Source organism: Tupaia chinensis, unplaced genomic scaffold (assembly GCF_000334495.1).
Source record: "Tupaia chinensis unplaced genomic scaffold, TupChi_1.0 Scaffold000217_1, whole genome shotgun sequence".
NCBI classification, from domain to species: domain Eukaryota; kingdom Metazoa; phylum Chordata; class Mammalia; order Scandentia; family Tupaiidae; genus Tupaia; species Tupaia belangeri.
This window is the reverse complement of record NW_006159692.1, coordinates 1897865-1913892: the sequence shown is the minus strand read 5'-3', so window position 1 is coordinate 1913892 and position 16028 is coordinate 1897865. Positions and strand designations below refer to the sequence as shown.

The 16028-nt window shown below is 43.0% G+C and overlaps 1 protein-coding gene across 1 annotated transcript in view; it reads left to right on the top strand.

Moving 5' to 3' along the window:
* Window positions 1-15912: 15912 nt before the first annotated feature.
* PANK1 (pantothenate kinase 1) overlaps window positions 15913-16028 on the top strand; it is a gene marked incomplete in the record, with an annotated part of 78613 nt that continues 78497 nt past the window's right edge. Inside the window, 1 exon segment of the mRNA XM_027771493.1 lies at window positions 15913-16028. Coding sequence (XP_027627294.1) covers window positions 15970-16028 — 59 coding nt within the window.

The following is a 16028-nucleotide window of genomic DNA, read 5'->3' as shown; positions in this document are numbered from 1 at the left end:
AGAAAGAAAGAAAGAAAGAAAGAAAGAAAGAAAGAAAGAAAGAAAGACAAAGTACGCAGCCAGTGCATGTATGGGGTGCCCAAAATCGTGATGAGATGGAGAAATGGAAGAAAAGGAAGGTGGCACGACCACACTCCTCAGGGGGGTGCACTTGTGAGCTCTCTCTCTCCCTCTCTCTCTCTTCCTCTCCCTCTCTCCTTCTGTCTGGAGAACACATGCATCCTCTGGAAATTTGTATATATATATATTTGAAGGTACTGTCTCTTCACCTCTCTCTCTCTTGCTCTCTCTCACACACACGGGAAAGTGAGAAATTATCCCCCATGAGAGATGGCAGTCCTTTCTCTTTCATTCTCCTCCTGGGTTTGTGGGCATGCATACACACATGACCTGTGTGATTTCCAGGCCTCTGGGTCCACGACTTGAACCACGATCAGCCACGTGGGAATTCAGCACCTTAACCACCCTACCACCTGCTGACCCTCCATAAATAAACTGTTATTTTTTTCCTAGATATTTTTGCTAAATGTTTGTGCTGTCACTGGAAGGACAGACGGAGAAAGACAGACAGAAAGTGAACAATCACCACCCTGGGGGATGGCCACACCACAGTCTCTTCTTCTCCTCTACTCTCCTCTCAGGACTCTGGGCACACATGTACATACACTTGACCTGAGTTTCAAGCTGCCAGTTCTAGGACTCAAACCACCAAACCACAGTCGACCATGTGAGAGTCCAGCACCTAATCCCACCACACGAGCTACTGTCCTCCACAAATACACTTTTTAAAAAGTAAAAATTGGTCCAGCCAGTAATGTGGGTCCCACATGGCCAACTGCACAGTTCCAGGCCTGGGCCTGGTGTTTGAAAAACACCCTGAAGATACATGTGCATATGTGCTCAAATCCCAAAAGAGGGCAGAAAAGGAGGAGGAGAGATTGTGGTGTGATCATTTCCCATTGTGGGAGGAGGGGAGTTGCTTTCTCACTTTCTCTCACTCCAGTAAACACATGAACCCTCTGGAAAACAATTGTTTTTAAGTTTAAACATAAAAATAATTGAATGATTGTAACTCCTGCTAATTCAGCACTTTTTTTGAGGCATTGTTCAGATTGCTTTTCACATACTATTTTACTTAATCCTCTAAACAACCATATATAGTAGGTACTACTATTGTCACCATGTTTAAAATGAGTAAACAGTGGCATAGAGAGGTTAGGTAACTAGCCCAGATCATCACACAGCTAGTGAGTGAGTGACAGAACCAGGATCTGAACTCATGCAGTGTGATTCTGACTTTGGAGTCCATGTTTCTGAATCACTACTCTATAGAGGTAAAAATACAGATTCTTTAAAAAAGCTTGGAACAAATAAAGCAAAACATTTCTTTATTTCCTAATACATAAGTTATTTATGATTTCTTTCTCTCTCGCTCTCCTTCCATGCCTCTGTTTCTCTCTGGTAATAAATGGCGCTGTAATAAGAATTGTTGATACACTGTATTTTTCTTCTTTTGAATTTGACTTAAGATAAATTCCCATGAGTAGGATTTACAAATGCATTATATAATGAGGATGCTTTTCTGGATCTGCCTATGTCCAATGCCCGCTTTACTTAATATGATGCAGCTTGTTCCCAAGAGGTGAAATGTTCAAAGCCGTAGCTCATACCAGGCTGATACAGTATGCTCAGGCAGGTGCGTCAAGCACTATGATGGCTGCAGAAGTACTCGTGCAGATATGGAAATGCAGAAGCTGTCTTGGACATGTCAACTTCAGCAGACACAATATGGGGAAAAAATGAGGAACCCAACTGATAGCCAGAATTAAGAATTCAGTATTGTGGGACCAGCAGTTGGCATAATGGCTGTGTTGCTGGACTCCCATGTAGTCAACCACGGTTCGAGTCCCAGACCCAGCAACTTAAACTCACGCCAGGCATGTGTACATGTATGCCCAAGATCCTGAGAGGAGAATGAAGGAGAAGGGATTGTGGCGTGGCCATCCCCCCCTGGGGCTGAAATCTTGCTTTCTGTCTCTGTCTCTCTCCGTCTTTCTGCAAGCACACGCACCCTATAGCAAAAACCTCTTAAAAAAAAAAAAAAAAAAAAGAATTCAGTATTACCATAGTTCATTTGGACTGCAGCAAAATACAGCTGCTCCCCCCTCCACCATATCTGCACAGTTGACATCCACAGATTCAACCAACCACAGATCAAAAATATTAAAAAAAAAATTGGTTATGTCTTTATTGACTGGCCCCAAGAACATAATTTTAGTTTTTAGCTTTTATTCCATAAACAATATAGTATAACAACTATTTAGAGGACATGTACATTGAATTGAGTATTATAAATAATCTAGAGATGATTTAAAAGTATATGGGAATGGGGCCAGCAGGTAGTGAAGGGGTTAAGGCACTAGACTCCCATGTGGCTGATTGTAGTTAGAGTCCCGGACCCAGCAGCTTGAAGCTCACACCAGGCAAGTATAAATGGATGCCCAAAATTCCAGGAGGAAAATGGAGAAGGGATTGTAGTGTAGCCATCTCTCATGAGGAGATGATTTCTCACTTTCCTTCTCTTTGTCTCTCCAGCAACACACACACACACCTTGGCAAAAACCTTAAAAAAAAAAAAAAATACAGGAAGGGGCCAGCAGGTGGCATGGTGGTTAAGGTACTGGCTTAATGACTGATTATGATTTAAGTCCTGGACCTGACAGCTTGCTTTCTCACTTTCTCTTTCTCTCTTCTCTCACTGTCTCTCTCTGGTGAGTGCACATGCCCTATAGCAAAATTTAAATAACAATAAATAAAATTAAATGATTCTTTTTTAAAAGACAAAGTATATGGAAGATTTGCATAGATTATGGATAAATATGCTGTTTTATATAAGATACTTGAGCATTCTCGAATTATTTTAGTTGCCAGAGATCCTAGAACAATCTTCCATGGACACCAACCATAAATTGGCATAGGACAACTGTACATTAGATTGGAAGGCTCATTAACTATATAAACTTAGGGCCAGTCCCATGGGCTGGTAGTTAAGGGAACAGGCTCCTACATTGTACATCACAGTTCAAAATCTGGTACTAGTGGCTTGAAAACACACCAGGCATGTGTGCACGTGTGCCCCAAATCCTAGCAGTATCTATAAATGAAAGAAAAGGGATTGTGGTGCAACCACACCCTATTAGAGAATATTTTCTCCCTCTTCTCTCTTTTTTCTGGAAAAAATTGTATGTGTTTTTGGGGGGTTTTTTTTTTAGTTTTTTTTTGCTATAGGGCACGTGCGCTCACCAGACAGAGACAGACAGAGAGACAGAAAGCAATAAATCATCCCCCAGTGGGGATGGCCACGCCGCAATCCCTTCTCCTCCATTCTCCTCTCGGGATCTTGGGCATGCACGCACACATGCCCGGCGTGAGTTTTAAGCCACCGGGTCTGAGACGCGAACCGCGGTCAACTACATGGGAATCCAGCAACATGGCCATTACGCTTGCAGCTGGTCCCCTGGAAAAAATTGTTTTAAAAATGAAACAATAGAAAATTTATTTTTCAGACTTCTAGGGGCTAGCAATTCAAGATGCCAAAATAGGTTCTGATGAGAGACCTCTTTGAGTTGCAGGCTGCTGACTTCTTGCTGTGTTCTCACATGAAGAAAGGGTCAAGATCTCTCTGGAAATGCTTCTCTAGGGACACTAATCCCTCTCAAAAAGATTCTGTCCTTCTGACCTAATAATCTCCCAAAGGCCCTATGTCCTAATACCACCAAGTTGGAGTTCAGGATTTAACATGTGAATTTTTTGGATATACAACATTAAAGTCATAACAGATGTATAGCCCCAATTAAGCCATCTATTTATAGACATTTGCAATATCCCAGTCATCATGGAGCAGAGAAGGGCTATTTTTCCTGATCCCTGTTCTAATTCCAGATCCTCAAAATAAAGATAATAACAAACAATATTTAATGCCACTAAAAATAGTAACTTTTAAAAATTAAAATTATGTTCTTGGGACCAGCAGTTGGTGTAATGGCTGTGTCGCTGGACTCCCATGTAGTTGACATTGGTTCAAGTCCCGGACCCGGTGGCTTAAACTCACGCTGGGCACGTGTGCACACGTGCCCAAGATCCTGAGAAGAGAATGGAGAAGGGATTGCTGCATGGCCATCCCCTTGGGGGCTGATTTCTCGCTTTCTTTCTCTCTGTCTCTCTCTCTCTGTCTTTCTGGTGAGCATACATGCCCTATAGCAAAAATCTCTCCCCCCCCCAAAAAAATTGTTATGTTCTCTGGGTCCAGCAGGAGGCATGGTGGTTAAGGGCACTGGACTCCCATATGGCCTCACTGTAGTTTGAGTACTGGACCTGGTGGCTTGCTTTCTCACTTTCCCTGTCTCTCTCTCACTATGTCCCTCTCTGGTCAAAAAATTAAATAAATAAAGTTAAATAAAATAATTCTTAAAAAAAAAAACTTATGTTCTCATTCAAATAAAAAGATATTTAAATGAGCAGTTGTTCACCATTGGCATTGACTTCAATCCAAAGTCACATGAATGACCTCTGCCAAGCAGCTGGAAGACTGGCAGCTAAACATTTAGCCTGGCTGTTTTCTTTCAACTGATTTAGCTTAGGGACCTGGAGTGGTCTGTGCAAGCTGGTGGACTTCCAACTGCCAGAGGATGCTCCAGCCACTCCATTGCCTATACAACAACCAACCTCGGACTGCCTTGCGTGGTGGGGAAAGCTTGGGCTTTAAGTGTAGCTTAAGCTGGGTCAAATCCCAGCTCTACCACCTAAACTTAGTGAACACAGATACACTGAATTTTCTCATCTTTAAAATGAATATAGTAACATATAACCTGGTATGCTTGTTATTAGGATGAAATAAGCCTATTTACCTACCACTTAATAATGATAGCCACTGTTTAGTGAGCATCTCATAAATGACTTTAAATTCCTTATTGTCATCTAAGAAGCTCACTCATCATGCCCTTCTAAAAGAAGCTAATTTCCCATTATTACATGCTCGTCTCCTCTCTCCTCAAACCTCCACGTTCCCTTTCCCAGCATTTTAAGCTGATGACCTCACCTCATATTTCACTGATAAAAGAGAAGAAAACTACCTCATCTTTCTGTCCCCAAATCTAGATAAAAGAACAGTATAGAGAACATATTACTCATATATGACCAATTATTGTGAAAGATTGATTACCATAGAAATTGGCCCAAACTCTCTCATTACAGTAATTTTCTTTACAATTGATTTTCTCTATTGAGAGAGACAGAGTCAACTCATTCTTTCAATCAGCAAGTATTTATGAATTGCCTACTATATTTATAATTTGGGTAGACTAAGAATATGTCCTTTACATCCACCTAACCTTACTTAAGTTCTGTTTATGAAAAAAAGCAGTTCAGAGCACTCTGTGGAATATAAATTCTACTTACATGTTAAAGGCTTGAGTAAGTATAAGCCTATGATTTTTGGTTATGCCCCACACTTATCATGGTTATTTCCAAAAAGGATGTTTTAATTTACAGCAAACAAGCTGTGAAGCTACAAAAGGATCTTAGATTTTACAATGTGAGCCCACCCTTTTTTCATTCTAGTATTCTCGAGTTCATGATATAGAGAATCAGGTACCACCAATCAGCTGCCTACACCATTTTCAATGGACCAATGTAAACTTTTGACAACTTATAACCATCCTTCTTTCTGCCCTTCTCTCTATTATATAAAACAGCTTTCTTGATTGCCATTTTGATGAGCACATCTCTGACAAATCAGAGTCTGTTCATCTGGGTGACTCGACCTCAGCCCTGGTACAAATAAACCACTTTTACTTTATTGATTACACATCAATCCTCTTTTTAGATCGCCATATCTTTAGAAATCAGCTGAATTATCTCTTCCTCTGCTAAAGCTTATAAGTAGGCCAAGTCACCCTGACATGTACCCTCATGGTACTAGGAATTGTAACCTTTTTTGGCCTTCCTGGTGTACACTTAACACTTTTGCTTTCTTGGTAATCATGTACTTAAGGCCCATCTTTTCAGTAGTCTAGGTGGAAGGCAGAGACTTTAATTTTGCTCATGATTAACCCTAGTGCTTAGCTTGGTGCTTACTACATAACAGTTGCACAATTCTGAAGAAGGGAAGAGTGAGTGGGTCATCAGAACCTTACCATAGTGCTATTTGTTCCCCAGAGAATGTTCTGTTTGTTTTTGGTGGCCTCCAACTCTCTGGAAAAGTTCTGCTTAACCCTATGGCCCTGAAGAAAGTACAATGATGCAAGTCACTCTACTCTAAAATAATCTCATATTTCTACTATGAGATGGGTCCATAGTGACTCTCTGAGAACTATATTTACACCAATAACAAAAAGCAAAGAAAAAGAGAAATAAGTTGATCCTAGGTCGATATTATTCTGACAGTATTGTGATAACTCTTTTACAACTATATCTTGAACTGTATCTTTTCTCTAGGCTTACACTCTATCTAATAAGGTTAAGTGGCTGAAAGCTTGGACATGTTTGGCTTTATTTTTACTTTAGCAAGTAGAATTTTTGTAGTGATAAAGTATAATAGTGAAATGGCAGACAGTTTTTCTGTGTATGCCTTCAGAAAATAACAATAAATTACAAGTTTGATTTATTAGTCATAAAAAAACGAGGTTACAAACCCACCTTGCAGAACTCCCTCTTTCAGTTGAGAGGGAAGTTTTTCCAGAACCCCTGAGCCTGCATTCATGGATATTAGCCTGAGAAACATCATTGATCAGAAAGCTTCTAAGCCAACCACAGACGTAATCCAGTCACGGTTGCTCCCCTGAGTTGGGCCCACCTCACTGAGGGGCAGCAGTGGTTACTGCCCACGCTCAATAAAAACTGAGACGTCTGAGCCAAGGAGGAGGAACCTGCTTTGAAGATATCCTGTATCTGTCCCTCCAATCTGCAGCCTGTTTCTTTTCCTGTGTAATGGGAGGAAGTGCATTCTCCACTGCTTCTACACACATTTCTTCAGCCACCATCTTGTGACCTGTACTGTGTTGAGTCCTGGGGATTCAAAAATGAGTTTGTATACTTCTGATTGAGAAGGCTGAGAGCTATCAGAAGTGCTCCAAGGACTTGGCAGATAACATAAATGTATAAATTTAGCCTGCTTGCTTTCTAATCCAAACTTTTTATTTTTTATTTATTTTAAATTACCAGAGGGTACATTCACTCACTAGAGAGAGTCAGAGAGAGAGAGAGAGAGAGAAAATGAGAAAAAGTATCCCCCATGGCATGTGGTCACACTGCAATTCCTTTTCCTCCTTCTCTCCATTCTGTTAGGATTTTAGATGCATACATGCAGAAAGCTAGTGTGATTTTTAAGCCCCTGATGCTGGAACTCCAGTTTCCCTCCAAAAATCATAATGAAATATAGTAAGTGTTGAATTTGACTGAAATAGACAAATTGGCTTATATCTGAGGAGCACCCAAACCAAGCTGGGGATGAGGTAGCTCAGAATAGGATAGGGGTCTTCTCAGAGAAGGCCTTCCCATGAGTACTTAGGTTGGGTCTTTGAGCGATAAGTGAGTGTTAATCACCCAGCACTTCTGTGGTCACAATGTGTGTAGGAGCATAGAATGTGAACGGGAGCAGCAGGAGATAAAGCTGAGAAAGGCAGGAAAGCTGAGGGACCCAAGCTAAAGGGTTTAAATGCATTATGAATTGTGGGGCATCCCTGAAGGAATTAGGTATGAGAACATCATGATCAAATCTCTCTCTTTTTATGCCAGAGAATATGAGACAAGAGATAAGGGTCTGGTCATGCCACCATCCTTTTTTCTCCATTGTGTTGGGATCCTGGGCACATTCATGTACCTGTGTTTTTTTTTTAAGATGGAACCAGAATCCTGCCTAGTTAGCCATGTGAGATCTGGTTTCCTCTTCACAGACTTAACTGCTGGTTCCATGCCCACTGTATATTTTTAAAGGATCATCCTTTGTAGAGTGTAAGACCCAGAGAGAATAGAATGTCTTGCCCCTTTTCTGTACTCTTTATTTTGCATGTTGAAGCCACTACATCTTCCGTTGTCCAAACTGGAAACAGAAATCGTCCTAGCCCAAATGCTTCCTCACCTTCTAACTGGCCTCCTGGTCCTATAAATTCTGCCTTTAAGTAATTCTTGAATCCACCTTATTCTCTCACTCTTACTGCCATGTCTTTCATTTAGTCCCCTTTTACCTATTAGCTGGTCTTTTTTAGTAGTCTTCTACTGGTCTCCCTGACTAGGGATGGCTTCCATCAATCTTTCTCCAGGTTGCTGCAGAGTATACTCCAGAATGCAAATCTAGTAGTATTTTTGCTGCCTGCAACTCTTTAATGGATTCTCTTGACCCTCAGTTAAAAGCATTTCTTGTGGTGTAGAAAGGCAACTGAGATTTGGACTCCTCTAACCTTTTCACTCACTGTCACTTACCTTCTCCCTTCAAAGGCTAATTTTCAACCTTACTGAATTCCTGGAAGTTTCCCAAACATGATAGGTTGTTTCAAATTTACCCACAGTCTTGGCTCCTACAGTTATGAAAGGATTTTCTTAAATCTTCCCTTGCTATATATCAGAAGCCCATTATTATACAAGATTCAGACTGAGGGTCATTTAGTCCCTGAAGCCTGCTTTAACTTCCACCTCAGTACCACCTCCCTTTTACCTGCCTCCCTTACCCCATCACTGCACATTCTCTGGGTCCTCTGGAGTTCTCTCCCACAGCATAGATGACATTTTTTGCCTCACTTATTATTTCTTTAAGAAACAATCATCTGCATCATAATCCTAAGAGGTTTTGTTTGATCCATTTTTAAAGTTTTATTTATTTTTCTTCCATGGACAAGAGAGACACATATAGAGAGAATGACATGAGAGTCTTCCTGCCATGATTCACCCCAAGCTTCAGACAGCCCTGGATCATGGACGCACATGTGCTCAGCATACTCAGGGAAGTCTCTGGATGCAAACGAGGAACCCTCCCATGCACATTAGCCTCACAGGGCTTTGCATTTTACAACTGCCCCACCTTTCAGCTACCCCATAATCCCTTGAGTTTTAAAAAGTTGTTTCTGAGGGCCAGCAGGTGGAGTGGTGGTTAGGACACTGGACTCACACATTGCTAACTATAATTCAAGTCCCAGATCTGGCAATCTGAAACTCATGCCAGGTGCATATGTGTTCATGCCCAGAGTTTTGAGATGAGAATGAAGGAGAGGAACTAGGATGTGGCCATATGCGGTGATTTCTCACTTTCTCTCTCTCTGCCCCTATAGCAAAAATCTCTGTAAAATAAATAAATAGGGGTACCAGCAGTTAGCATAATGGCTATGTCGCTGAATTCTTATGTAGTCAACTGCGGTTCGAGTCCCAGACCTTGTGGCTTAAACTCACGCTGGGCGTGTGTTCATGTGTGCCCAAGATCCCAAAAGGAGAATGGAGGAGAAGGGATTGCAGTGTGGCCATCCTCCCTGGGGGGTGATTTCTCACTTTCTGTCTCTCTGTCTCTCTCTATCTTTCTGGTGAGCGCATGTGCCCTATGGCAAAAACCTCTCAAAAAAAGAATAAATAAATAAATAGGTAGATATCGGTTTTTTTTTTCTTAAAAACTTTTTTCATTATCATCATCATTAGCTAATCCATGGATCTCTGCATCTCTGCTTTCAAAATGCCTTTTTTTTCTTTTGAGAGAGATTTTTGCTATAGGGCACGTACACTCACCGGAGAGACAGAGAGACAGAAAACAAGAAATCACCCCTGCAGCAGGGATGGTCATGCTTCAGTCCTTTCTCCTCCGTTCTCCTCTCCAGATTTTGAGCATACCACACACATGCTCAGTGTGACTTTTAAGCCACCAGGTCTGGGACTCAAACCATGGTCAATTGCATAGGAGTCCAGCAATATAACCATTACACGATCTACTGGCCCCCAAAGTGTCTTAATTTACTGGTTTTTCTCTCTCTCGTTCTCTCTTTATTATTATTCATTTATTTATTTATTTATTTTTGGCCAGAGTGCAAATGTGCTCAAAGAGTAAGAAAGCATCCATCAACTGACTCCCAGTCATGCCACAATCTTTTTCCTTCCATTTCTCTATCCTGTCAGGATTTTAGCCACACGTGCATACACACCCAGAATGTTTCTCAAGTTGCAGGGGCTGGGACTCAGACTGCTGTCAGCCAAGTAACTCCCAGGGCACAACCTTTAACCACTGAACTATCAAATACCCAGTGTTCTGTTTCTTAATCGGGTACTGGTTGTTCATGTGTGCAAAATTCACTGAACTTTAATAGGCTTTGTACACTTTTCTGTGTGTTTGTTGTTTTTTTCAATACAAAGTTAACCTGGGGGAAAACTAGCTAGGTTATTATGTAACACTGCTGTTGGGAAACTGATGACTTTTCTGTCTCTGTACTGAATTGTAACTCCCTTGAGGGCAGTAAAGGCATCTATTTTGTCTTTGTATCCCCATCACCAGTTTTAGTTCCTACAAGAGTACACACTTAATACATGACTGACAAATAAATAAATGAGGAACGAAGGGAGAGATCGGCTTATGGGTTCTCTCCTCCCTCACTCTCTCCCAAACAATATTTCTTCCATGCGCCTTCTGGAGCACAAAATAACTCACGCCTCAATGTTACACCTCCTACACGCCCCCCTGAATAAACCTGTGAGAGGCCACCTGGCTGCTTTCCTGCCACACACGCGGTGTAACTGATCCAGGACAACAGCCTAACAAGGGTAGGAGAAAGGAAGCAGGTGGAGGACGTTCTGTCCCCAGAAGCAGTACTTCTGCCCTACCTGGGTCTGAGCCACCTGGCTCAGGCCTTCCTTACCAGGCCTGAGAATGGAGCTGGAGAGACTATGTCCTTGGAGGCATTGCAATGTTAGTTTTATTTGCATCTCTGATGTAAGTTGCACCCTATTCTACTCAGCTCAATTATGTGAGATATTTGAGAACAATGCATTTGGATATCTAAGAATTATTTGTTTGTCGTTGTTTGTTTGTTTCTTTGTTTCTTAACAAATTTACTGTAGAAAGTGAGAGGGGCCCTGGGTGAAATATCACTAGTCATTTATTCAGTCACAAGTAATTACTGCGAACTTCCTAGGAAGAGAGTGATGAATCAGAGTCATCACCCTAATGGAACTTCCTTAGGTGGAGACAGTCAATCCAATAATGATATCTAATTTCTACATAGTACTTAATGACATGCTGGGCACTGCATAGGTGGAGGAATTTTCCCTTCCCCTGTGCAGATTTACTGAAGATCAGCAGACAATAGGAAGATTAATAAGAGAAAAGGCATAGAAAGTTTATTAACATGCACATGTGTGCCCCAGAACTATGTAAAATATGAACTTAAGGAGAAACCAGATGGTTGAGGCTTAAATACCTTTTCATAGGAGGAAAGAAATTGGGAGATACATGCAATTTTAGAGTAAGTGATTTTTAGGGGGAGAAATGGGCCCAACGTTAAGACACTGGTCAGTGCATTATTCCTAGTGGAACTCCTGGGTCTTATTCGGCTTCGGAAGAGAATCGTTTACTAACCATTGTCTGATCATTGAGCCCATGTATTTCCCTCCCGTCTTCATTTTCCTCTCTCCTATGAGTGGGCATTTATGCCATAGTCATCTGGCTCATCCCGATATTCACATACATTAAAGTAAATCTGTATGCCTTTTCTCTTCCTTGGGCAGGGGGAGTATTGAGGGTGGGAGAATTTGCCAGAGAGCCAGGAGGAGGAGAAAGCACCCCCTATGAGGAATGGTCACATAGCAATGCTTTCCTCTCCTTTGGGGGTTTTGAGCACACATGTATATTCACCCTGCATGTTTCTCAAGCCACTGAGTCCAGGGCTCAAATCACACAGTTGGCTGCATGGGATCTGGCTGCCTTAGCCAACAGGTTGCAGAGGTGGCCCCACTGTCCCTTATTAATCTGTCTCCTCTCAGTTAATTTCAGCAGAACCTTTAAGAGGAAGAGGGAGATTTCCTTTGCTCCTACAAGCCAGATCATCTAGATCTTTTTCTTTTCAAATAGTATGATAAAGTCAGGGAGGCAGAGAGAGTTGAGATTTAGGGTCCAGTTTTTGCTTTGCTTTTAACATGAGCCATCTTATAATGGCTCAGTTTCTTTATCTTAAACTTTTTTTTTTTAATTACCAGAGAGTATATGCATTTGCCAAAGAGAGACAGAGACATCACTTCCCAGTGGGGCACGGTCATGCAGCAATCCTTTCTCCATTTCTCTAACACATCAGGATTTTGGACACACATGCACATATGCCCAGCATGCTTTTCAATCCTCCTGAGGCAGAGATTCAAACAGTGGTCAGCCGTGTGGGTTCCAGCTGCCTTAACCACTTGGCTCCAGGACTGGTCCCAGTTTCTTCATCTTAATAAAACTAGTGAATAGATCAGAGCTTTAAGTGACTCCTATGGTTCTAAAGCTCTATTTTTAGGTAAGACTTTGCTAGAAGAAACTGCCATTTCAAAGTGCCAGCCCCATACACTACTGAATGTACTGTGGTCCAGGGGCTCAGTAACCCAGTGCCAAACAGCACCTGTCAGCCCAGCTCCTCTATAGATTAAACACAAACAATAGAGAACATCATACACAATAAATCACCCAGTAAATATGGCTGCAAGCATGGTTTGTTCCCCTCACTTGAAAGGAACAGTGAACTGCTAATAATCACAGTGTAATAAGGATAATAACGGCCTCTTTTGAGCATTTACTGCGTCAGAATTATACCAGGTACTTTTAAGTAAATTTTCTCACAGCAGCCTTTAAGGCATGAAAGCTGAGACCTCCAGGGATTATATAACTTTGGGAAATTTCTCACCATCTAAATTTGTCATGCTGAAACTAAGTAGGGGCCTGCTAAAAGGACTGGGCTCTTAGTTTCCCCTCCATTGACCAAAAAAAAGATTGAATAGTCCCCAAACTGAAAATATTAAGAGCTGAACTCAAAGTCTTTCCAAGTTGTGTGAAATATGAGGTCCATTTAAATTTGAATGGCCCAACTAATGCTTGAGACTCCAGACTCTGGTAGCAAATCAAACAGTAAGGAATTTACCATGTGGCCCATCACCCCTTTTCTCCGGCACTATGGCACATAATTTAATCTGTGTTATTCTAATGAACAACTCTCAGTTCTTCTCAAAGAGCAACTGCTCTGCATTTTTAGCTGCAGGGAATATTTTTGGTAAAGTAACATTGGCCATAAATCAGGGACATAAGCGTCTAATGCTTCCACTTGAAGGAAGAGATAAGACTTTAACTTAAATTCTTTTTATTTTTTTTTTTAAGGGAGATTTTTGCTATAGGATGCATGGACTCACAGAAGGACAGAGACACAGAAAGCAAGAAATCACCTCCCAGAGGGGATAACCATGACACAGTCCCTTGTCCTCTGTTCTCCTCTCAGGATTTTGGGCATGCACACACATGCACCCAGCGTGAATTTTAAACCGCTGGGTCTAGGATTCAAACTGCGGTTGACTGCGTGAGAGTCTAGCAATATAACCATTACACCAGCTGCTGGTCCCTATTCTTTTATTTTTTTAAAAGAGGTTTTTGCGTCAGGGTGTGTGCACTCACCAGACAGAGAGAGACAGGCAGAGACAGTGAGAGAGAGAGTGAGAAATCACTCTCCAGGGAGGCATGGCCCTACCGCAGTCCCTTGTCCTCCATTCTCATCCCAGGATCTTGGGCACACACACATGCTTCCAGCATGACTTTTGAAGCCACCAGGTCTGGGACTCAAACCATAGTTGACCATGTGGGACTTCAGCGATGTGAACACTACACTGCTGGCCCCTTATTAAATTATTAAGATGTTTTGCAGGACAAATTACTAGGTGGGAGCTCTTAGACCCCAAACTGAATGGTGACAGAAACCTAATGATTGTCCCCTACCAGAATAGCAATTGATTACTAAGGCCCCTCTAGTCCAGAAAACTCAAAAGATGGTTATGCCCTCTTGAACAAAATCATTGAGCTAATCCTGAATCTAAAACCCCTACTCTTTTTTTTATTTTTAAATTTTCTTATTTATTATGATTACTATTTTTTAAAAGTTTGCTATAGGATATGTACATTCACCAGAGACAGAGAGGAAAAGAGAAAGCAAACTGCCAGGTCCAGGACTCAAACCACGGCCATGTCGGAGTCCAGTGCTTTAACCACCACACCACCTGCTGATCCCCTGAGACCTCCTGCTCTTCATTTTAATTTTTTTCTTTATTCATGATAAAACGTGTGCATGTATGCGACAGAAAGAGGAGAGAGGGGCCCCTTGGATAGGGTCTGCTCACGCCACATCCCCTTCCTTCTGTCATGCAGCCCATGGGATCTCAGGCCCTCACATACACGCCCAGGGTGTTGCAGATTGACGGACTGAGAACTTGGACTGTAGTTGCCATATGGGATCCAGATTCTCATGAGCAGGGCATTACTTCTTTGCCAAGGAGCTTTCTACCCATAACTTTGCCCTTAAAAATGGATATTGGGGAGCCAGTAGGTGCCCTAGAGGCTAAGGAATGCCACATGGCCCCCTGCACAGTTGGAGTCCTGGACCCTGGCACTTGAAAGTCATGCCAGGTCCTTGCGCATGAGTGCCCAGAATCCCCAGAGAAAGGACTGTGGAGTGGCCATTCCTCCACCCCAGGGAGGGTACTTGCTCACCTCTCTCTCTCTCTCCCTCTTTCTCTCTCTCTCTCCCTCCCTCCCTCTCGCTCTGATGAGAAGACCAGGCCTTCTCAGCATTAGCTCTCCCCTCTTCCTGCTTTGTTCATGGTGGTTTTAAAGTTGTACTTCAGTACCACATCCCCATGTCTACGACTTGATTCCCAGCGCACCTCCAGAGTTCTGTCCACTGCTTATGGAGCATTCTCAGTCCTGTTTCTTATCGCAAGGCCTGTTCACTAGAGCCGTGAAGGTCTCTGATTTGCTAGATGGCTAAGTTGGAATTTGAACCCAGGGCTGACTTCTAACCTCATAGTGTTGATCACTATATGATGGTGCCTCCCCTTCTTAAAGCAGGCAATGCTTACTCTATAAATAACATGACATTGCCTCTAAGTTCTTTCTGAATGAGGAAAATACTTTTTATAGCTTGAGATTGCGTCCCTTTACTTGGACTCTTCTAGCCATGGTGAGTCCTGCCTAGACTTTTGTCCTTCACTGTCCTTACACTGTACTCCTAGGTTTCTTCTCTGCAAAATACAACCGGAGACCACATGGTATTTGTGTGTGTGTGCCAGCCAAGAAATTTCACTCTCCTCCCTCTGCCTACCTTTCTATAAATAATCGTTCTCTGAGTAGTTTGGTCACTTATCCAAACACACACACTAACAAAGTGGGGGAAAGGGAGGGCGCTGGCGGGCAGTGTGGGTGACCTTGCAAAGGTATCTAGTCCCCTGGGGACAAGATTAGCAAACCCGACCTCTGCAGCTATTTGCCTTCCTCCCACATTCCTTCCGAAGCTACTCGCATCTCTAGGGTCTGCCTAGCCCAGTTCACTCTAGGCTCGCCCAGCCATACAAAGCCCAACCCGCCCATCTCCTCTTTGCAAACCCAAAAGAACTTCATTCCCCATGTTGAAACTCGTCAGTGGCGGTGGCGGGCAGGACTGGGCATGCTCAGTGGCGGGGACAGGTCTGGGAGGCAAGGAAGCCGCGTTTGAAGTCGCGCGGCCCGGGGATCGGGGAGAGGCAGGCGACAGGGGCCCACGCTGGGGGTTCGCGGGGGTCCCCGATCCCGCGCCTGGGGCGGGCATGCTCCAGGCAGGCTCCGGGAGGCCGAAGCGCAGGGGGCAGGGCGTGGAGGAGGTGGGGGAGTCGGCGGGAGACAATGACCTCCAACGAGGCTGCCTAAGCCGGGGCCCGGGCTCTGCCCCGCCAGCCCCCGGCATGGGCGACAGCGGTGGGCTTCCGGAGCACTCGGCCCCGCACTATCCACGGGCTCCCGA